Source organism: Vulpes vulpes, chromosome 1 (assembly GCF_048418805.1).
Source record: "Vulpes vulpes isolate BD-2025 chromosome 1, VulVul3, whole genome shotgun sequence".
Lineage (NCBI taxonomy): Eukaryota > Metazoa > Chordata > Mammalia > Carnivora > Canidae > Vulpes > Vulpes vulpes.
The window spans coordinates 83,930,489-83,954,288 of record NC_132780.1 but is presented as its reverse complement, the minus strand read 5'-3'; the positions used below and the strand labels follow the sequence as shown (position 1 = coordinate 83,954,288).

At 38.4% G+C, this 23,800-nt stretch overlaps 1 protein-coding gene across 2 annotated transcripts in view; it reads left to right on the top strand.

Moving 5' to 3' along the window:
* Positions 1-20,901: 20,901 nt before the first annotated feature.
* ADGB (androglobin) overlaps positions 20,902-23,800 on the top strand; it is a 160,094-nt gene continuing 157,195 nt past the window's right edge. For both annotated transcript variants that reach the window (XM_072718990.1, XM_072718981.1), the window contains exon 1: positions 20,902-21,056. In XM_072718990.1, the coding sequence (XP_072575091.1) occupies positions 20,983-21,056 (74 nt within the window). In that variant the 5' untranslated portion in view covers positions 20,902-20,982. The remainder of the gene's footprint in view (positions 21,057-23,800) is intronic.

The following is a 23,800-nucleotide window of genomic DNA, read 5'->3' as shown; positions in this document are numbered from 1 at the left end:
GTGCCATGTCCAACTCCTGACTATCCAAACCACACTAAAAAGATGAAAACAATTTCCTGCTTCTAAAAAATTTAGAAGACAGTTTCAAATGACTAAATAAGAATGAAGTGTCTTCCCCTTTTATCTGTGTGATGCAGCTCTTAATTATTTAGAAATTCTCTCAGATGTCAGCTGAATTTTACTTCATTTAAAAACTATACAGCTAGGTACATAAATCAATAACTCACCACTGGTGGATAAACCAGTAAATGTCACTCAGGCATGATTTCACCCTGGAGGCTTACTGCATTGTCAGGAGGAAGGAAGTAAACACTCAGCACTTCCTGCAGGGCAGGCACTATTATAATTTTAAGTGTGTGCATTTGTGTATTTAATTCTTAGGGGTTAGTAAGATCTGTAACATCAAGCATCCTTACAAGTAAGAAGGCAAAGACTCAAATAGAGTGAGACATTTGTCAAAGATGACTCAGTATGTAGCAGCCAACTCTGATTAACTCACTCATTTACCAATCCAGTAAATGATTATAGCTATTGCAATTGTTGTAAAGCAGTTGTAGCCATTATAGTACCTCATCAAATGTGAGACATAAAACACATCACTGTTCGATGTTCTGCTAAAAAGATTTAACTTTGCAAATCACACCATAATATACACATTATATCCTATTACCCTCTACCAAATTGCACGTGAATAAAAGTTTAGGATAACAATGTTCTGATAAATTGATATTTGATGTCTTATTGATAAGCCTTCAAAAGTTGATTGCACCAGCTTCAACTAGAATTTCTACTATTCTGAGGCTTCAGTTATATAACCAATCTTTAAAAAAATGTATTTCAGTAACAAGATACAACACGGTTTCAACTCTTTATGAGTGCTTCCTTTTTTAGATACAATAATAAAGACAAAAGAAAAATAAGGAAAAAAGGAATTGTTATTTCTCATATGACAAATACTGTCTCATCAATATCAATCTTATGCTCTGTTGTTTCCACAAGGTATTTTTTGCGCACATAGTTCATTTCTTTTTTTTTTCTTTTGTAATCTTTTATTTCAAAGCAAATTATGCTATAACCCTTTTGAAGCCATATTAAATAGAGGTTAAATTCAGCATACTTAGTAGCAATGATCTATGCAATTTTGATACGAATGAGTAACTCATGGGTGACTGTGACCATGCTCTCTTATGGGAAATGACAATCACTTTGTATCTCCTGTCTGACAGATAGTATTTGTAAGACTTCATAAATTATAAGGTACATTTTGATTTCAAGAATATTAAAATGTGAAAAACAGTTAAAATATATGAAAAAGTTTGTGTCGATCACAGTGCTAGGAACTAGAATACCAAGAAATAACAGAGTCTTGTCCCTTGTTCTAACTGCTTAGTGTGGGTAGACAAGTAAACCAATAATTATTATTCAGTGTGAGGATAAAAATAATATGTTTATGCAATTATTTATATACACTTTCTATGTGCTAATGTATTTAATCTTTATCCCATGGGGCAGGTACACGATAGAGGTATGAACCTGTCTGGATACCCAGGAAGGGTATGTAAACTATCCTGTGTGGGTAGAAAGCCTTTTGTGGGAGATATCACATAGGTGTGAGTAGTGGAGGAGAAGGGAAGAATTAAAATTCCAGGCAATAGCACTCCATCAGCACAGTCAGAGAGGCAGAAAGAGTAGAACATCTGAGGAATACACAAGATGGAGTAGTAAAGGGATGGTGGTCCATGGGGCAATGGGGAGGAGTAAGGAGCAAAGCTTTTTTTTTTTTTTCCTTTCTGCCATACTAAGGAATTTAGACATTATCCTATCAGTGGTAATTTGTGAAATACTAAATACTAATTTTGAAAAAGCGTAGTCAGCAAAAGCAGCTCAGTAAGGAACTCTAAAGTTCTGCCCCTCCTAAAAGGAACAAAAAACTGCTAAAACTATGAGAATTTGCTTTTTTTGAAACCGTGAAAATTAACTTTGATTAGAAAATCTTGAAAGCAGCAAGAGAAAAGTAATCTCACTTACAAGGAACCTTTAGTAAGATTAATGATGGTTTCTTTTTAGAAACTATGGATGCCAGAATATAATGGGATAGCATATCAAAGTATTAAAAGGAAAAACTTTCAACCAAGAATGCTACATCTGACAAGATTACCCTCCAAAAATGAAGGAGAAATTTACACATTCCCAGATAAATAAAACTGCAAGAGTTTGTCACTAGCAGGCCTATCCTATAACAGGTGCCAGTCATTTGTTTGCTAGAGCCATTAAGGTGAAAACAAAAAGACATACAGAGTAATGCAAATCCACATGAAGAAATAAAGGACATTAATAAAGATAACTAACTTCCTAGGTAAATGTAAAAGTATATACATAGATTTCTTGTTTGAAATTCATTTTTTTCTGATTTTAAAGACAGCTGCATAAATCAATCTGCATAGACTTCTAACAAGTAGAGAGATTGAGTGAGTAATCAACTTCCAAAAAATTCTCGTGTGTTAAACACATTAACAAGTTTGATGGGACATTTAAAAAATGAATTTTCCTAGAAGAGCTAAATGTTAATGAAAGGGAAAACACTAAATCTCAAATTAAAATTGTAACTTAGAACTTTGTATATTGAGTGTATATAAAAACACACCTGTTCTGACACTTGAACTGCTCATCATTATGAAAAACAAAGAAGAATCTGTGCAATTTGAAGAGCTCACTATTAAATTGCAAGGATGACATTGTGGCTTCTTTCCGTTGCTATGGGCAAGCCACTGGAATGATTTCAACAGATTCTTCAACTGAACAGAGATTGCTTCCCGCTCAGTTATAATTTTACCATGCAGAGGCTAGAAATTGGGAATAAATAATGAAAGAGGTCATGCAGGTTCACATGTATTGCTCTGTGTGGGATGTAGCTGATGATTGGAGATGGGAACCGTGACCTGATGATAGAAAAATACTGCTTCACGATCTGAAAGACATTCTGGCAGCTCTGACCTCAATTTCACATAAGTAAATGGGAAAAAAAAGTGCCTATCACGAAGGAACAAGTATGGTTGCTAAAGCTGTAGCTTTAAAGTTGTACCCAACAGAAAGAAGTAAACAATGCCCAATAAAGAAAAGCGCAGAATTCAGACTGCAATCTGATTATGACCATAGCATTATTTGCCACATAGCTCCCATAATCATTGAGATAAACATTGCAGAGATGAGAGACATATAAAATGTATTTAAAAAAAACTTTTAGGGGTACCTGGGTGGCTCAGTGGTTGAGTGTCTGCCTTTAGCTCAGGTCATGGTCCCTGGGTCCTGGGATCAAAACCTGCATCGGGTTCCTTGTGGTGAGCCTGTTTCTCCATCTGCCCCTGTCTCTGCCTCTCTCTCTGTGTCTTTCATGAATAAATACAATCTTTAAAAAATAAAAATAAAAAAATAAGCTTCTATGTAATCCATATACTTATTTCTTGAGAAGAGATTTGATGGAGTAAAGATGGTCACAGTTTCTTTATAACTCTCTCCTTGGAGAAGTAGAGTTTACTTTTTCCCCGGCCTCAATCTAGTCTGGCCCTGTGACTGCTTAAGCAGTAGATTTTGGTAAAGTGACACCATGCTAGTTCTAACCCTTTGAGGACTGACAGGCAGCTTTTGCGTCTGACATCTGGGCATACTGACTTCTGAAATTCTGCTTCTCAGAACCTAACTGCCATCTTGGGAAAGGCCCAAGCCACAGGAAGGGCCATGTGAGGTGCTGTGGTCAATCTGCACAGCCGAGCTCCCAACCTCCAACAAGCATCAACTGAGTGAGCCATTTGGATGCTTCAGCTCAATAGAGACACCCAAAAACTGTGGCCCCAAGTGACATAACATGACCAGAACCACCTGGGCGATCTCGGTCAACAAAGAGAAGTAGAGGAGTAATAAAATAGTTGTTTCAGGGTATTACCTTTTGGCTGGTTTGTTATGCAGCAATAAAGTGATCACTCGCATAAGAATGTATGTGAAGTTGTGTTAAAACTTAGGTTTACAGGTGGTATAGTGAAAAGATTAGTAAATTTTACCTATATCAACAATTGTGTCTACAATCCAATGGTCTCCTCAGAACTTCCTCAAGGGAGTTTTAGCAACTCAGTGGATTACCTTCAGACCTGATCTCTTTTCTAAAAACAAATTTAAGGGCACCTGGGTGGCTCAGTGGTTGAGTGTCTGCCTTTGGCTCGGGGAGTGATCCCGGGGTCCTGGGATCGAGTCCCGCATCAAGCTCCCTGCAGGGAGCCTGCTTCTCCCTCTGCTTATGTCTCTGCCTCTTTCTGTGTCTCTCATGAATAAATAAATAAAATCTTAAAAAAAAATAAAAACAAATTTATATTCTACTGTGACCTGAACAAAAAGTAGGTGAAAGACCTCTAAGTGCCTGCAACTTAACACTCAAAAATGCTACCTCTTCTCTAAAGTTCAAGCATGGAGACAAGGCTTTTACTCAGAACTCTACCTTAGTTGAGATTATTCCCTTGTTTGTTTTTAGTAAGATGAGAGCAGAAAGGATGTTAAGAAATTTTAGATTGAACTTTGATTTTGTCTTTGATATGTTTTTAAAAGAGATTAACATAAAACAAAACAAAAGCGAACCACCTCAAGAGACAATCGACCTAGTTATCCTAAAAGAAAATTTCAGATTTAGTGAACTGTGAATAGAAATCTCTGTGTTAATTTTTGAGTTTGGTTTCTGAGTCTCTTATCTGAATTTGATCAGAATGAATCAGTGATATAAACCTGGGTTTATAGTTTGTCCCTTTTAGGTTGTTAGATTAGTTTGTCCCTTTTAGGTTGTTAGATTTTACTTCAGATCCCAGACTCGAGTTAAATGTCAGTATTTGCTTTTGTGGGTTGACAAAACACATTTTCCAATATAGTCTGCTAAGAAACACAGTGCACTTGGAGTTTGACCTGTCTTCTGGGATGACTTTGAGGAAAAGCTACTAGCTGTATGACTTTAAGCCAGTGGCCAACACACTCCCCGCCTCAGTATCTGAATCAGGAAGAAAGTAATAACCATCTTTGCCCTGTTTACCTTGAAGGACTATTCTTCAAAATCAAGTAATCCTATATGTATATGAGTCTATTTAAGGAGTGAAAAGTTTTTTTTTAACTAAAATTGTTTTATCATTATTCTTGATAATTGTGCTTCTAGTAATTGTGTATTTTTTCCCTATCCATTCTAGAAACTATTTTATTATACTTTTCTGAGTTCCAAAGTGAATCATTTTTTTTTTCTAGGTAGTGGTATCTTTGCCTGCTTTGCCCACAAAGGTCTCTGAAGTTAACTGATATTTAGCTAGAACATCAACCATGGCAGAAATACTGGAAAGAGAAGAGAGAAAAAAATTGTAGACAGAGCACAAGAACTAAGATGACAGTTTCAAGCATTTGAACCCTGTACCAAAACCTTTCTGTCTCATTTTAACCCTTCTAGGACCTATACTTTATAATCCTCCTGAAGTTTACTGACCATCAGCTCTTTGTGTCTTCAGTTTCTCTCCACATACAGCTTAGATTCCATGATTTGTCATTATAATCACACCTTTGCACACACTGTTACTCCTTTGCTCTTCTTTTCTTATATATTTCTCCTATATTTTATGTACATGAAAGTACATAGTAAACACTGTTATATCTAGTTTAATTCCTAAACCTACTGTGTTTTTAAAAAATATTTTATCCATGTATTTATCTGTAGTACAATCCTTTTTAATCCTGAATGGTATTACTGAATATATCACATTTTGTTTATTCTCTTCCTGATAGACATTTAGGTTATTTCCAACTGTCAAAATCATGCATAAAGCAGCTATAACTTTCTTGTACAAATCTCTGTGTGAAGGTGTGTTTTCATTTCTCTTAGGTAAATACCTAAAACTGGAATTGCTGGATGTTGAGGTAGGTGTGAGTTTAACTTTATAAGAAACTGCCAAATAGTTTTCCAGAGTCATTTCCCATCATCAGTGATTTAAATTTGCAGTTGCTTTGTCATCCTCTCAGCATTTAGTATTTGTATTAGTCAGTTTTTGTTTTGCTTCATAACAAATGTCTATGTAATTTAGGACCATTAAACAACACTGATTTGAGCTAGCTTATTGGACTTTGATGGCCTAGGATAACCTCACTTATATATTTTATGGTTACCTCATGGTCAACTGGGATAAAAGGCATGACTTGGTCATGGATGTTTCAGAAACGAGCCAGGACTCATCCACGTGGCAACTGGATTACAAAGCCAAAAAAGAAGATAAGCTCCAACACTTTTTATTTTCCAATCCTCTGCTTGGTTGATGTTTGCTAATATCTCAGTAGCCACAGAAAGTCATGGCCAAGAACATCTTTAAGGGTTGGAGAAATAGACTCCACTTTTAATGGAAAGTCTGAAAAGTCACATTGGAAAAAAGTATTGCTACAGGGTTAAGAAGGATTTGAGACCTTTTTGCCATCTTCCACAATCTTCTCTCTGACCACAAATCATTTGTAGCCTCTTCACATGAAAAATATAATCACTCTTATTCTAAAAATCCCAAAAGTTTTATTTCAATAATGACATGTGGCTCAGAGTTTAGGATCTAGCTATCTAAATCAGACCCAAGTGTACAGGAAGTGCCAACAACTATAGCTGTCAAGGGTTAGTCAGGGAAGCAGAGCTAGCATGAGTATTCCTGGAATGAGGGATTTGTTCTAGGAATTAGACCTTATACAAGGTGAGGGCAGATGAAGTAAATGGAAAGATGTTGCAGGATCAGAAAGAGTTACTAATGAATCTACCTTAAGTACCGCTACAGGTAGGTAAGTTAGAGCTTGCCGGAAATCTGAGAAACTGAGCATATCCAGCCGCTGCAGAAGGCTCAAGAAGAGGAAGTTAATGGTGAGATTTATGGAAAATTGTTGCCTTTGTGTAGCTACCATCTTTGTGGGTCCACAGCCAAGCATTTTTTCCTTTTTTTTTTTTTTTCAAGCATTGATGGTAGAACTGGGGCTGGTTTTGATCAGCCTGGAAGGAGAGTTAAACAACTAGACAAAATGAGATCATATGTGACCCAGTGGATGCATCCATTTGACGCTAAATCTGACATGGATAGAGAGTAATGAGGGTAATGGCCACTGTTTTCTTATATGCTTTAAACTGTACGCAAGTTCCTCTTTTAGCTGAATCTAAAAAAAGGAAAAAAAATTCTGGAAAATGTGGCCCTCAGTTTAACTAGGATGACATGGAATAATACAATATGTTATTAGTTGTATTTTAAAATTTCAGCATAACAGTAGATCTGTACCTACCCATTATATCTCTTTGGGTTTTAATTTATATTACCCTAATGACTATACTTATGGGCCATTCATAAGACCCTATTTTGTGAATGTCTAAGTTTTGTGCCACCTTTTTATCTTTTTGCTATTGAACTTTAGAAATTCTATATTGTAAATACAAATTATCTGTTGCATAAATATGTTGCAATGATTTTATTCCGTTGGGGTTTGGGTTTTTAATTTTCTAAATAATAACTATTTTGAACAGAAGTTTTTAACAAAATTCAGTTCACCAAAATTTTGTTATGGTTTTGTGTGTTCTGGGATATCTTTGAATAGCCCCGGTTTGTAGATATATTCTTCAATATTTTTTAATGAGCTTTTTAGATTGAGTTTAAAAATTTTAATTCCAGTATAGTTAAAATAGAGTTTATATTAGGTACGCAATGTAGTGATTCAACAATTCCATACATTACTCAGTCCTCACCATGGCAAGTATACTCTTAGTCCTCTTCACTTATTTTCCCATCCCCCTATCCACCTCCTCTCTGGTAACCAGTTTGTTTTCTATAGTTGAGTCTGTTTTTTTGTTTGTCTCTTTTTTTTCTTTGTTCATTTGTTGTTGTTGTTTTTAAATTCTACATATAAGTGAAATCATATGGTATCTGTCTTTTTCTGACTGACTTATTTCACTTAGCATTATACCCTTCTAGATCCACCCATGTTGCAAATGGCAAGATTTCTTTATGTTTAGATCTGCATGCTATCTTGAGTTAATTGTTATATATGGAGTGAGATTTTTGTCAGATTGCATTTTCTTCCCTGAAGATATCCAGTTCTGGTGCTATATGTTGAAAAATACATGTAATCTTTTTCCACATTAAATTTCACTGGTGTCGGGGCGCCTGGGTGGCTTAATTGGTTAAGCATCTGCCTTCAGGTCAGGTCCTGATCTCCAGGTCCTGTGATTAAGCCCTGAGTCCAGGTTCCCTGCCACTCCCCCTTCTTGTGCTCTCTCACTCTCCTTCTCTCTGATAAATAAATAAACTAATGGAGAAAATCTTTAAAAAGATAAATTTCCCTGATGCCCTTATAAAAATAAATATCACATTTCATTACATATGTATTTCTGGGCTTCCTATTTTAATTAATTATCTGTTTTTCTATTTTCCACATCAATAATTATCATGGATTTATAGTAATTCTTAAAGCAATATAAATCTTCCAAATTTGTTCTATTTAAAGCATCTTAAAAATCATTCTGTCATTGGCATTTCTGTGTTAATATCAGAACTAAAAAATAATGTGCTTGAGTTTTGATTAGAAATGGATTGAACCTATAGAATTTTGAAGAAATTGACGTTTTTACAATTTGGGCCTTCTAACCTATGAATATGATGTATTTCTCCATTTATTTCGATCTTCTTCAATTTTAGCAGTCAAATATTCAGGTAAAAGCCTTGTGTGGCTCATGTTAAATTTTCTACTAGGTAATTTTTCTTGCTGGCATTGTAAATGGATTATTTTTGATTTCCTGTCCCCACTTCAATCTATTGTTGATAGAGCAGCAAGATTACTATTATTAAAACGAAAATTCGATGTTACTCCCGATTTCATAACCAACAAGTCTCCTTCTATGAAACATAATAAACACCAAAATTATTTTAATAACTAAAAATGTCCACATCATCCTGCCTCACCGCCTACAATTCTTTTTCCTGTTCCCTCTCTAGCAACTACAGTGATCCCCTTGCTGTTTATCCAGAAGCCTCTCTCTTCCAGAGACTTTTCATTGTTTCCTTTGCCTGCAACAGTCTACTCCAAACACATCCATGTCTTTCTCCTTCACTGTTTTCAGGTCTCTCCTTAAATGTCACCTTATCACTTGACCCTTGACTATTGTATTTGAAATAAACCTGACTCACCCCTTCTGCACCCCCAATCCTGTTTTTCTGGGTGACTCATATTTTCATTTGCCCAGGCTGGACATTCCAGCTTATATCTGCCATCCTGGCATTCCACCTAGTTTTCAACTGCTTTTACCATAAAATATGTCCCAATTTGGATAATAAATTGCATATCACTCTACCTTTATCATGATTCATTTTTCTTCATGGCAGTTTTCATTTGTGTGTCATATTATAGATTTGCATGTTTGTTTGTTTTCCACCTCCCCCAAAGAGACTATAAATTCCATGGGATAGAATCTTTAATTGTTGAACATCACCAGCACCTAGCACTCAGTAAATATTTGTTGTATTAAGTAAATAATAAGTATACAAGCTAAATGACTTTGTTTTTGAACTTTCTCCCCCTTTTTCTGTAAAATGAAGTTCTACATTAAATGAGGTCATTAAGGGATCCCTGGGTGGCGCAGTGGTTTGGCGCCTGCCTTTGGCCCAGGGCGCGATCCTGGAGACCCGGGATCGAATCCCATATCAGGCTCCCGGTGCATGGAGCCTGCTTCTCCCTCCGCCTGTGTCTCTGCCTCTCTCTCTCTCTCTGTGACTATCATAAATAAATAAAAAATTAAAAAAAAAATTAAAAAAAAAATGAGGTCATTAAGATCACTCTGGCTAGAAAATGTAATGGTTGCTTGTGAAACCTGATACAAATTTCATTTAAGTCAATAGCTGCTTTGTGTAGAGGGAGAACTGTAGAGCAATGTTTTTCATAAGCTAGAGTAGTCATCTAAAGCAATAAAAGACATTGTTTTAAAGTGGAATTTTGTCTAAGTAGTACGGATTGATTTAAACTAATCATCAGAGTAACTTTACTTGCAGAATGACTCAACCATTAAACCATATTAATCATTTTCTGACCTAATTGAATTTTTCCATATATTCTTGTAATATTAAAACATGTTTTTATGGTATGGGTGACGATATTTAGGGAATTCATTTCATGATTATGACCTCCAAGTTTCTATCTGTAGCTCAGACCTGTCCCCTAAACTCCAGGCTAATATCCAGCTCTCTCTGTGAACTCTCTGCTTATGCCTCTAGTGGGCATTCAAACCTGAACTCCAAATTCTTCTTCCCAAGCCTTCTGTTCCCCAAATCTTTCTCTTCTCAGTGGATGGCAGTTCCATTCTTTTAGTCGCTCAGGCCAAAATAATCCTTGTTGCTATGCTTGATTCCCCTCTCATCTTGCACCCTGTATACCTTTTTGGCTGTACATTGAAAAGCACCAAGGATCAGTCTCACTCTCCCATACTTTTACCCTAGTGTGAACAATATCATACTTCTCTGAATCACCAGCATAGCATTTTAACTTCTTCTCCCCGGCTTTTGTCCCCCTTGCCCTTCCATATTCATCATGCCTATTTTCAACAAAGCATCCCAAAAGATCACTTAAAACCTAAATTTCCAGATCATGTAACTTCTCTATCCCAAATCCTCAAAGTGCTTCCATCTGACTCAGAATAAATGCCATGTTCCTGATAGGGGCCTGTAGGATCAGCCACTCTACTGTCTCTCTGACTTCAGTTTTCTTGTTTTTTAAGTGTAAATTTGATGAATTGTTTTTATTGTTTAATTGACATGCAATATTGTATTATTTTCAGGTGTGCAACATATTGATTCAAAAATACATGACCCACTGAGCACTACATTAAATGTAGTCACCATCTGGCTTCATTTTTTATTACTTTTCTCCTTGTTCTGTTTGTTCTACTCATTGGTGGCAACAGAACACACCACATACCCTCCTACCACAAAAGATTCCTTGCTATTGACTTTGCCTGGAATCAGCTTTCTCCCAGAGGTCTGAGTGGCTTGGTCTGTTACATATGTCAGGTGTGTCTTCAGAGGCACAATAACAGAGTGGATGTTGCTGTGGCCTTGATGTGAAATAGCAACTTCCTTCTAGTTCCCACATTTCCTATTTTTGTTACCCTAGTTCCTTTCCCTACTTAGCAATGAGCCTCATCTGACATACTGTAACAGCATAATGTCCTCTGTGTATATGTTGTCTGTCTCTCTCCTAGAATGGAAGCTCAAGAGGTCGAGGGCTTCGTCTGTTTTGTTCCCTACCTATATCTGTCCATCTCTGGGAACTGGGACTGGAGCATAGTAGATGTTCAACAAATATTTGTGAAATGAGAGAATGAGTGGATCTATTTATTTGACAAAGCTTTTCTACTTTCCTACTCTCCTTTCTCTTCCAATCTTCAGCTCCATTAAACAACAAAAGGACTTATATTAAATGAGTTATCTTTTTTAAAAATTTATTTATTTATGATAGTTACAGAGAGAGAAAGAGAGAGGCAGAGACACAGGCAGAGGGAGAAGCAGGCTCCATGCACCAGGAGCCCGACGTGGGATTCGATCCCGGGTCTCCAGGATCGTGCCCCGGGCCAAAGGCAGGCACCAAACCACTGCGCCACCCAGGGATCCCTAAATGATTTATCTTTAATGTGTATTTTTAGACCGTGTTTTTCAAAACCTTGCTTATGAAGCTGAAAATAGGCACAAATGCAAACAGTGTAAAATGCTCAAGCACACCTATAAGCATCATTGTCCAACAGACCCATGCATCTTTGGAACCTAGAAGGGATGGCACGGCTGGCTGGCAGTCCTCTTTAGTTCTCAGAGGAAACGGCTGGCAGAAGTAGGGATATTCCAGTGCTTTCTCACTTTTCCCAATGACACTGCTCACTTGTTACTGTTTTAGTTCTGCAAACAACCCTCAAAGTGTAGACCCTTATGCTACCTTTCCATTGTTGAGAGTTCTCCACCCCAGGGCCCAGCCTAAAACCTTCCCCACCAAAGTGCTCTCACATCTTGGAATTGCTAGCATCTATGTTCAGCCTGACCATGTTCTAAGTGAGAAAACTGGAACTCAGGTGAAATGACATATCCAAAACCACTTAGAACTGGCCCTGGAGGTCAGGCCTCAGGCCTCACTCCTGTTAATCTTGACCACATTGTGTTTCATCAGCCTGTTATTCACACTGAATACAAGAAATAATCTAAAAGTCCAACAATAAGACAATGATAAGTATAGTCATACAATGGTTTACTACACAGCTATGAAAAATCATGATGTAGAAAATTATTAAATAACAAGGGTAAATGTTGGCATCATAGATAAGTGAAAAAGTCAAGTAGTGTAATCACAATTTTGTGTATGTGATTTGTGTATACATGGGAAGGTTCTATACATCAAAATGTTATCTGTGGTCATTTCTGGAAGATGGGATTAGAGGTATCTTTATTTGTATTTATACTTTATAATTCCAAATCAATACTTTTATAATAAAAGGGTATTTTAAACTTTTCCCCTGCACCACACTTCTGATTAAAGATCTGTATTTTTGAACACTGATATATTTATAAATGTTAATTTTTCTTGTATAAATAGGATTCATACAATATGTATGAGTCATAAGTGTGTAGAAAACCGAACAAACTTCATAAATATAAAGAATTACTAGAGGGGCACCTGGGTGGCTCATTCAGTTAAGCATCCTATTCTTAATTTTGGCTCAGGTTATGACATTAGGGTCCTAGGATGGAGTCCTGGGTAGGGCTCTGTGCTCAGCCAGGAGTTTGCTTGAGGATTCTCTTTCTCCCTCACCCTCTGCCCCTCCCCTCCACTTGTGCTCTCTCTCTTTCTCTGTTAAATAAATAATAAATAAATCTTAAAAAAAAAAGTATTACTAAAAACTAAATTAAAAGAGAGAAGGACTTTTAACTATCTTAATCAGCTATGTAACATGAAAGTTTTTTTTGTGGAAACATACATTATTATTATTTTTTTAATTTTTATTTATTTATGATAGTCACACTCACAGAGAGAGAGAGAGAGAGAGAGAGAGAGAGAGAGAGGCAGAGACACAGGCAGAGGGAGAAGCAGGCTCCATGCACGGGGAGCCCGACGCGGGACTCAATCCCGGGTCTCCAGGATCGCGCCCTGGGCCAAAGGCAGGCGCTAAACCACTGCGCCACCCAGGGATTCCGGAAACACACATTATTATAATCAGGAAGCCTTTCCTTTTTCTTTGTAACTTTCATGTTCTAAAACTCTTCTTCAAGCTAATTTATTTTTTACTCTTTCTCAAATTTTTAATTTCTTTAAAATTCTTATAGATCACCCTAACACAAAACTGAATGAGCCATCCATTTATAACCTTTTTTTTGGACAAGTACAAGGAGTTTCTAAGAGTCTAACTAGCTTGACTAATCTCATAACTTCCAAGCTCAAGTCTACACACCAATAAACTCATGCTCTGCTGCCTGTCTACAATCCTTTAAATTAATTTGGTGGCATTTCTCTGCACAAGTGTCCTTTTATCACCTTGTCCACTCTTTTCATGCCCTCAAAGTGCCACCTCTTGCCATACAGAACTTCAGGATGCAGCAAGGCACCCAGGGCTGCTGCATGATCCGGATCTGAATCGTCACTCCCACTGTCACTGTGTATCTCTCCTGTGCCTCTGCTCACGTGTCGTGACTTTTGGTAGATGCTTGTCTCCAGAGCTCATGCTGAGGACATCCCCTTGGATATCCATAGTTGGGGTTTCCATAGAGCTTGACTTACATCTTTCCTAGAGGACTCATTGCATCATTTTGTAAGTATTTGTTCTAGTTTCTCTTTGTTCCACAAGATTATGAGTTCTTCAGGGGCAGAAACCAAGTCTTATCTATTTAGAAATACCTATGGTGTAAAATTAAATCTCCAAGTAAACTAAACCGCTAAACACAAGTAAAAGTTACAAAAGATGCTTTTCCCTCTCTCTCTTGGTCCCCCTGCTTGTGTTTGCTCTTTCTCTCTCTTTCTCTGTCAAATAAATGAATAAAATCTTACAGAAAAAAAAAAAAAAAAAAAAAAAAAAAAGGAAGGCACCTGGATGGCTCATTTGGTTAAGCATCTGCCTTTGGCTCAGGTCATGATCCCAAGGTCCTGGGATTAAGCCCCATATTGGTCTCCCTGCTTGATGGGGAGCCTGCTTCTCCCTCTCCTTCTGCTGCTCCCCTTGCTTATGTTCTCTATCAAATAAATAAAATCTTAAAAAATAAAGTTACAAAAGAAACAGATATTATTACTTATAGTATATGGTGCCAGTATTCTACAAAGTAAAATTCACAATGTCTTGTAGCTAATAAAAAATGTAGCAAATAAGGAAAATAAATCCCATTCACAGGGGAAAAATTAAATGAACTGAAATTGACCCAGAAATGATAGATGACAATTTAACAGATGGTTATATTAAAAGTTGTTATAATTGTATTTCATATTTTAAGATGGCAACAACCTTCCAGCTTTTTAGTTCTTACAACATCTATTTCCTGAACCTCTCATAGGCCTGAGAAATACCTGTTGGTGCATTTTCTTCCACAAATACCCTGTTATAGTTTACCACAGCTGCACTGCAAACCCATGTCAGGCTGTTGATGTTCCATCTGCACCCGTGATGGGCCTCTCCTTCCCGGCTGGTCAGCTTCCAGTTTCTAATTTAATATCTTCCTTTTATCTGTGTTTTTCATCAATCTGATCATGATGTCCTTGGGTATAGAATTTTCATATTTATTGGCTTTTGGGTTTATTGAGTTTCTGGGATTTAAGATTTCACAAAATTTGGAAATTTTTTGACCATTATTTTTCCATTTAAGTTTTTCTATATTTTCTTCTCCCACCTGCCCTGCCCATCCTCCCTGCCCATTCAGGGACTCCAGCTACACATATATTAGTCTGTTTGAGGTGATTTCACAGCTCCCTGATGCTCCAAAACTCTTCTTCTTTTTTTTTAAAGTCTTTTCCCTCTTTGTTTCATTTTGAATTGTTTCTATTGCTGTGTCTTCAAATTCACTAATCGGTTCTTTTGTGGTATCTAATATGCCATCAATCCCATCCTGTATATTGTTTTCAACATGAACATTGTATTTGCAGTTTTAAATGTTCTTAAGCTTAACATATTCAATTTTCCTTCTAGGTTCTTGAGCATATGGCCCACAGTTATAATAACTATTTTAATACCCTGTCTAATTCTGTCATCCATGTATATTTTTCTGGTTCCTATTCAATTGGTTGTTTTTTTTCCCACCTTTCAATGGGATATATTTTCATGCTTCTTTTCATGCCTGTTAATCTTTATTGGATACCAGTCATTTTGAATTTTACCTGTTGGATGCTGGTTATTTTTGTATTTCTATGAACATTCTTAAGATTTGTTCAAGGAAGGCTTTAACTTACATGGAGATAATGTGATCATTTCACATTCTGCTTTTAAAGTTTGTTAGATGGAATAGTAAGCATTGGTAGAGGGTGAAATCTCATCCCTACAGAGGCAATATGCTGTGGTCCATTCCCTGTGAATTATGAGATGTCTCCAGTCATGCTGGTGGGAACAGACCCCATGTGAACTCAGAGAAGGTTGTTCCTTATAATCCTTTCTCAAGGTTTTTGTTTGTTTGTTTGTTTTGTTTTGTTTGTTTGTTTTGTTTTGTTTTGTGTGTGTGTGGCCCCAGGACATTTCTTCATATGCTTGTGCAGTTTGGTACTCAGACACTGAGAGACATGCACTCCAAGAGTCTCCTCTTTGTATAGCTCTCTCCTCCACATACTCTGCACTGGGAGCTTCAGCCGTAATCCTTCCTTTGATTCCAGCTCCGTGTCCCCAAATCAGGGGCACCATCAGGCTCTGCCACAGTTTCCCTGACCTGTGTCAGAGCCTTGCAGTAAGCTAGGAGAATTATAAAGCCTGTCTTTTTTATTTTCTACCTCTTGGGGAAACACTGCCTTTCATTGCCTTCATTTATTTTATTCAGTTTATTAGTTATTGCACATGAGAAGGTAAATGAACTTCCTGCTACTGCATTTGTTTGGAAGCAGAAACGTTTCTAAATTTCCTTTGAGAGTGCTTCCTGGAATCATGTCTGAGATCAACTGTTCTGGGCCAATTTTCAGGACACAAACTTTAACACTCGGATTTGCATGCATGATGTTTATTAGTGAGTGTTTTGAATAACATCTCTGAATGTAAGGCAAGAAGAATTGGGCAGGAGATCAAAAGCAGTGCTATTGTGACAGATGTCTCCGCCAAAAACGAGGGAGCTCTGGAGAGAGAAGAACCTTTTAGAGTTGTTGGAATTATGTCCCCTCCCTTACACACACAAACGAGATGCAGGCAGCTCTCAGGGAGAAGGCATGATCTTGGGCTGAGTGACATGGGGAGTGAAATGCCTCTGTTCAGAAGGGGTTTCTGGATTAATAACAGTGCACCCACAGCAGAAGCGACAGCAACACCATGTAACTTCAGGTTAGTATGCACCCCCACGAAGTGTTTTATTACACTCAGGAAAACTATCGCTTCTTATTTAAACAACTGATCAAAATGGAAATTATTTTTCAGCCAGTATCATGAAAATACCTTATTTCCTTATTCTCCTATTTTTTTAAGAATCACTACTCAGAATTTCCTTTCAAAGATAATGAAAACTGTAAGTTAAGGTTTACCTAGACTAATGAGACTATCTCAGGCAGGGACATTTGGCTTTATAGCTGCAAGATTCAAATCCTCCATAACTAGTGGGTTCTGGAGAGACAGAATATTAGGGGACAGAGCTGAGTCTAAGTCACAATTTTAAATAATATTTTTGATGACATAGAGTAACCATTCCTCTCTACTCCCTCTGTTTGAAGGACGCAGTGTAGCAGAGAGCTGGAGTGACCACAGGTGTAAAGTTTTAGTTTCGTGAAATGAATAAATTTTAGAGATCTGTTGTACACCATTGTACACCATTGTGGCTACAATTAACAATACTGTATCATACATTCAGAAATATGTTAGTATCTTATATTAAGTGTTTTCATCACAATAAAAAAAATACCCTATGATAGAACACAAAATGATGTAATAGTGAGTATACTCTGAAGCCAGACTGCTCACATTTAGATTATGGTTCCACTCCCTCTTTGCTTTGGACTTTGGCCAAAAACTCACTTTTCTACTCCATAGAATGGACTGATTGCATACCTCACAAGGCTGTTGATCCCTGAGTCTGAGGCAGAACTATGTGGTTGTAAAGTGCATTGGTCTGGCACCAGACTGGCCAGACTGCATGGGCTAGACTCCTGCTCGACACTTACTAATTTAATTTAACCTTTCCACCTGTTCCCTTGTCTACAAACAAAGAGATTGTAATATTAACACATTCCTAGGGTGTTTATATGAATTATGTGAGTTGATGCAGGAAAAGAGCTTCATAGAGGGCCAAGCATACAGCAAGTTCTCAATGAGTGTGAGCTCTGATTATGAGGTGTTGAGGGGGCTTGCAAATTTGAATGGAATTTGGTAAGGAAGAGTAGAACTCGAGCAGGTGCTGCTCTTGTGCCCTGGGAGGCTAGTACATGTGCGGGGCTAGGGCATAAGGAGGGATAAAAATAAAGCAGAATATTTAAGAATTTTAAGAGACGTAAAGCTCTGTGGCAAATAAAGGAAAATGATGTCAATGTCACAGAAGAATGACAATTGAAGGACAGAATCTGAAAGGACAATTAACCTGAACCACAAGCAGAACATGTAGAATTGACACCTTCTCTCGATGGCTTAAATTCTAGGTGATTTATAACTGACCTAACTGCAAAGAGGCGGCGGAGCAGCACCATGGGTATAATTGCTTCTGGCCGTGGGGCCAAGTGTCTAAGCTGCCCAGAGCTCAGGCTTTAAGAAACAGAAATGCTGCTCCTCTCTCTGACTTCTCCACCCAGTTCTAGTCATCCAGGACTCCCAATGGTGGGTGGAGAAGTGCTTACCAAGTCTACTTCCCCATTTCAGCAGCTCCCCAAGTAATCCCAAGAGAGAGCCCTCCCTGTTCTGTTTCTGTGGGCATGGGGGAAGTGAATATTTCTAACTACTTCCCTATGGAGCAGGGTAGGGTTATGCTGCCTGAAGCCAAAGAACTCTTCCTCAATAAGGTTAGTCTAAGGGAGAAGCTGCACTGTGGGTAGCTCTAGTAAAAGATGAGCCCTGTTTCTCAGCCTTTGAAAGTTACCAGAGAACTTGGAAACCCATAAGCTGAGCTGTAGGGCAATCATCTGGGTTGGTGACTCCGAAAGATCTCAACAAGTTTAGTTAGCCTGGGGTATTGCGGAGAGCAAAGGCTGTGGAGGTTGGCTCATCTTGCTCTGCCACCTACCCCATATCAGCCAAATCTCTCTACCTCTCTGCACTTCAGTTTCTTTACCTGTGTGAAATACGATAGTAGTTTTCACTATTTGAATGCTTATTATCTTCCAGAAACAACATTTGAGCTAAGAATTATCCTTCCTTTTTCATAAATAAAACAAATGGAATTCAGAGGGTATAAATAACTTACCCAGGTTAACTCAACTAATAAGGGTTGGCATTAAAATTCATATTTCTCTCTAAAATCCATGCCCTGAGGAGCTAGCATACCTCCTGAAGCCTGGCATATAGCAGGGATGCAATAAGTCACAGCTATTACTGACATTTCGAAATGGCATTAATCATGATTACCATGTGTACATAATACAGATTTTTTAAGAAAAAAAAGATTGATGGGTCAATTGTATTCTTTTGCACTTGCACATACAAATACTATCTTGGTTTATAGGGGAAGCATATTGGCCTCTTAGATTCATGGCCTGACCAGAGTTTAGTTCCAGAAAGAAGAGAAATTCTGTTTATGCATGCTGCATACATAGCATAATAAAGAAGAGAGAACACTGGTCTAAGAATCAGTAAACACTTTATATTTTCAAAAAAAATTTTATTACCTCATTTCATCCTTAGGTTAACTCCCTTATTTTTGTCCTAATTTAATAGATGAGAAAGGAGTCTCTGAGTGGGAGTAGTGATATATTTGGCTTAAACTAGTGCTCCTCCATTTAATGCCTCTAATCCATACTGCCTCTAATCCAAGTAGCCATGAAACTTTTGGCAAGGCACGTCTCTTGGTCTGGGAGTTTTCATCGATTAAATATGGGTGAGCTAAAGATTATTTGATTTCTAAGACTTTTCTAAGAGTCTTGGCATCTTGGAACCTTCAGAGATGGCCTTAGCTCAAGGCGAAACTCACCCATTTGTGTGTTGGTTGCTTAAAATTGTGCTATTTTTACCCAGTAGTCTTTCTACATGCTTCTGGCTATGCATTTGATTACTTTGATAAGATTTGGTATTAAATAATATCTTCTCAAAGTTTGGTCCTATACTTTCATTCAGGAGAGTTCTCTGGAAATTTCAGTCCTGGAATAAATGAGACAGAGCCCTCAATATGTCTTTATGTATATAGGAGATGTTTATAGGGCACTTCTTCAACCATAACAGTAACACTACTGACTCTGAAGTTATTTATCTTGCATATAGAAATACAATAGAGTCGCTGTCTGATTGTCAGCTGTGTAACCTCCAATAACAGTAAGATTGGGACACTTGGCCAAGCAAAGGCTATGCTGAGTGCAGAGGGCTGGACATTCATTTGTCAGAAGAGTTAAAAGATTTACTTTATAGGAAACTGGTTTTCCCCTGCAGAGTTTGGCCTCTGAGCAATGCCCAGTCCCAAGAGCAGAAAGGATTATTTAAAGATAGTTAATTATTTCTAGGCTCATGGTAACAGCTAAGGAGTGACAGAGGTTCTAAACCTTGGGTCTGTGCTTGGTCAGATCTCTCTGTAGTGAGGTTGTTTTGGACCTACAGTATATTTTGCTTTGTTATAAGAAGTTTTAAAGTTTTTCCAGTCTAAGCATTGCTTGGCTTCACTCATTCATGCTAATCTGCCTGCTTTTTGCTGACATTTGAGCTGTCCTATCTGAAACAGGGCCCCCTATTTGCTGTACTTTCATCGTGTGCCAAACATTTTACATAAATATTTATTTTCGGGAGAGAATTGTGAATTAGATGTTAGCATCTCCAGTTTACAAATGAGTAAAATGAGGGTCAAAAGGAAAAACTTGCCCAAGGCACGATAACTAATTAATGCCACTGTGGACCCGCTGAGCATTAGGCTTGGTCTTAATAGGTTGTGGTTTCCTTGGATCTGTTTCTTCTGACTCTAGGGCCTTCCCAAGAGAGTGTATCAAGGGCCTCTAGACTCTATGACTTGGATTCATTCTTTTATATGAACAATGGAGACACTGGACTTCTTCATCACAGACTTCATTCATCATTAGCAAAAACTTGAGCAACTAAGGGTGTCCTGAACTTGCCTTCCCTGCAGGGATCCCCCTGCACCCACTCTATTCATTTAAGAACCCGCCCTTTTCAAGCCATTCAGAGCGTCCCAAATGTCTCCTCAGTTACCACTGAAAAGAACTTGTTCGGCAGACCTGGGGAGAGGCGACATCGCCTAACAAACAGCTTCAAACACTTGTACCCTGTTCAAGCAATTGAAAATCCGAGAGAGAATAATATTATGCCAGCGGTTCCGAAGAGCAAAGCCAGGTAGAGTGGACCTGATAGAGCTGCAGTTTACCAGAGCTGCCCATCAATCCTAGGGCCGAGCTCCTGCCTGGCCCCCCATTCCTCCCCAGACACCCAGCCCCAGGCCGCCTGGAAGTGCAGGCCTGAGCTCGCCGCGGCTAGGCCTCTGCGCGGGAGCCCCGGGGGACCCGCCCCAGCCCCGCCGAGCCCGGCCGCGGTCTCCTAGCAACAGCCGACGCGGAGCGGGGCCCGCAGCTCTCCCAGCTCAGAGCTCAGCCCCGGCGTGGGTCCCGAGCCCTGGGTCCGCCTCTACCATGACCTCCAAACAAACCAAAAAGAAAGAGGTGCATCGTATCAACTCAGCGCACAGTTCGGATAAATCTAAAGAGTAAGCGACCCCTGCCTGCCCACCCCACCCCTGGCCTAACCCCTGGCCTCAGCACGCGTCCTGGGGCTGCTTCCCTGCAGCAAGCTCTGCCAGGGAGGGGTGGGGCTGGCCTCCTCGCAGTTTCTCTACCTTCTCTGGGATCCCAGACCCCCGGAGAGTCTTGCTCCCATTTCTTCCCCATGTCTGGCATCCGCCCCCGTCCCAGAGCCCCTGCTTTGCCTGCCCTCACCTGCTCATCTGCACCTCTTCTGGTGTCTGCCCGTTTGTCTCCCACTCTGCCCTTCTCCATAGCCCACCCAGGCACCTTCTGGGGTGCAGGTGCCTGAAGACAGAGGCATGGCTCAGAGGATGGCCACTAAGGGTCACGTCTTGCTGGCCCCAGTAATGACAGAGAAAGACAGAGACAGAGATAGAGGGGCGGAAAGAGAACTTTGACCTTAATGCTTAAGGTCAAATGGTGATTCCCTAGTTAGTGTCTGCCCCAGTTCAACAACTAAAGACCTTTCATCAGATGACATCAGACATAAAATGGTTTTAAAAAGTTAAACTATATAAATTTAGTTTATATAAAGTTTAGTAGTTCATGTTACTAATATAACTTCTTTCCTACCTGCATCTCTGTGTTCCTGATTCTCTAGTTCCCAGTTCTGTCTTTGCTCATCAACAGGCTTCCTGCTACCTACAGATAATCCATTCATTTTATTAACTTAAATTTCAGGTACTATATTACATAAGTGATTTTAACAAGTCTTGTAAGTCAGGTCATTTCAACATTTACTAATGACTTCTGTTCTTATAGGGCCAAGTCTACAAAGCCCTATGGGATCAAACTCTTATTACCTTTTAACTTTATCACTCCTTTGTTCATATACTAGTCTCCTCTCTACTCCCTAGAACACCCTTGTATTGTTCCAACCTCAGGACCTTTGTATTTGCTATGTCTGCTGCTGGAAAACTCTTCCCCTCAGGTTTTTATATGGTTTTCTTTCTCACCTCCTTTAGGTGTGTACCTAAATCTCATTTCCTCATGTCAGTTTCTTTGGCCAACTGGTTTTTTTTTTTTTTTTTTTTTTTTGGCCAACTGGTTTAAAATCACAACCCTCATTTTCCTGCTAAAACCAAAAAAAGCCCTTCTTATTTAACTTTGCTGCTTTATTTTTCTTAAAATTTTTGTTCATTTAATGTACCATATATTTTACTTTTAAAAAATTATGTTTATTTATGTATCTTCCTGATAGAATGTAACTTCCATAAGGGCAGAGCTTTTTCTTTTTCTGTTTTATACACTATTGCCTCGTTAGTACTTAGAGTGATTCCTGGATCACATAGCAGACACTCAAAAATGCTTATTCAATAAATGAATGACAGTGATTAAATAAGAGATTATAACAGAGTTGTGAAAGAATTTCTGAATATATATTTTTTAAAAAGCCCTTAGTCAATGATGGTTATAAATAATACACATTGAAGGCTCACAACTCTTAAGGAGCTTTGGGGAAAATCCTTGACTTTAAAGAGTTTATATTCTGAAAGAGAAGAGACTGTTAACTCCCCTGGGTGGGGGCGGTTGGGGGGGACGATCAAACCAGGTACCATAAATTGTAGTACATGGTCTGGGCCAGTGATGATTGTATCGCATGAGAGACAAGATGCGTGCTGGTAAGATGTTAACTCTTTCCTTGCCAATGCTTCCTTTTTTTTTTTTTTTTTTGATGATGATGTTATTTCTAACATGTTTATTTTTTTTCCAGAAAATATTTGAGTTGAATTATATCAATAAAACTGTATGCGTATATTCATGAGAATAGAAGAGTCAAGGCAAATAGTTATACAAAATCTAGACTTTGCTAGAAACTATCTGTTGAGCATTAAATATCAAATCATTAGATTTTGCTGTAGCATTATATGATAAAATGTGAAGTTTATTATAAATCAAGTCTGTCCTCCAAGTTTTACTCAAAATCCAATTACAGATACCAGGCCAAATCATGATTAAAAGATAAGGTGTCACCCAGCATGAGGTCTAGGGATCAAAGTCTATCAAGGTTTCAGTGTAATTGTCATTTGAAATGTGCTAGGAGCATCAACAGCAAGTTTTTATATATCATTTTACTATATTTTGTGGTTGCACATCCAGTAAATGCAACCAACTCAAACATTGTCCTAGATATGGAAATGAGAGAAAAGGATTTCAGAGCCTTGAAAATAACAATCTCCAGCACACCTCTTTTGTTCCCTAAAATTGTGTGTCATAATGCTGGCAAGGATCATGTCTGGCTCTTGCTTAGAGTGGTGGCTCGTACTGAGCACTACCACTTGATTAAATGAGCTCATAGTTTAGTGACCTAGCTTGGTTTCCATTCCTTCTGGATTGTATTAAAGCCCAGTTCCCCCTCCCTTTCTAATCTGATCTGCTGTTGGCAAAGTGCAAAAACGGAGATATTACAACTGAGAAAACAGTCATCTATGTCCAGCTCTGACCAAATTCACATGTAAATATGACATTGAATCACCAAGAAAAGTTATGCCAAGTAACTGAGTTGGCAGTCTTTCCATTAGATTCACCTATTATCACTTAATCTATTTTCCTGGGATGCCTGGGTTCCTCAGTGGTTGAGCTCCTGCCTTTGGCTCAGGTTGATCCTGGACCGAGTCCCATAATGGGCTCCCTGTGAGGAGCCTGCTTCTCCCTCTACCTATTGTCTCTGCTTCCCTCTCTGTGTCTCTCATGAATAAATAAATAA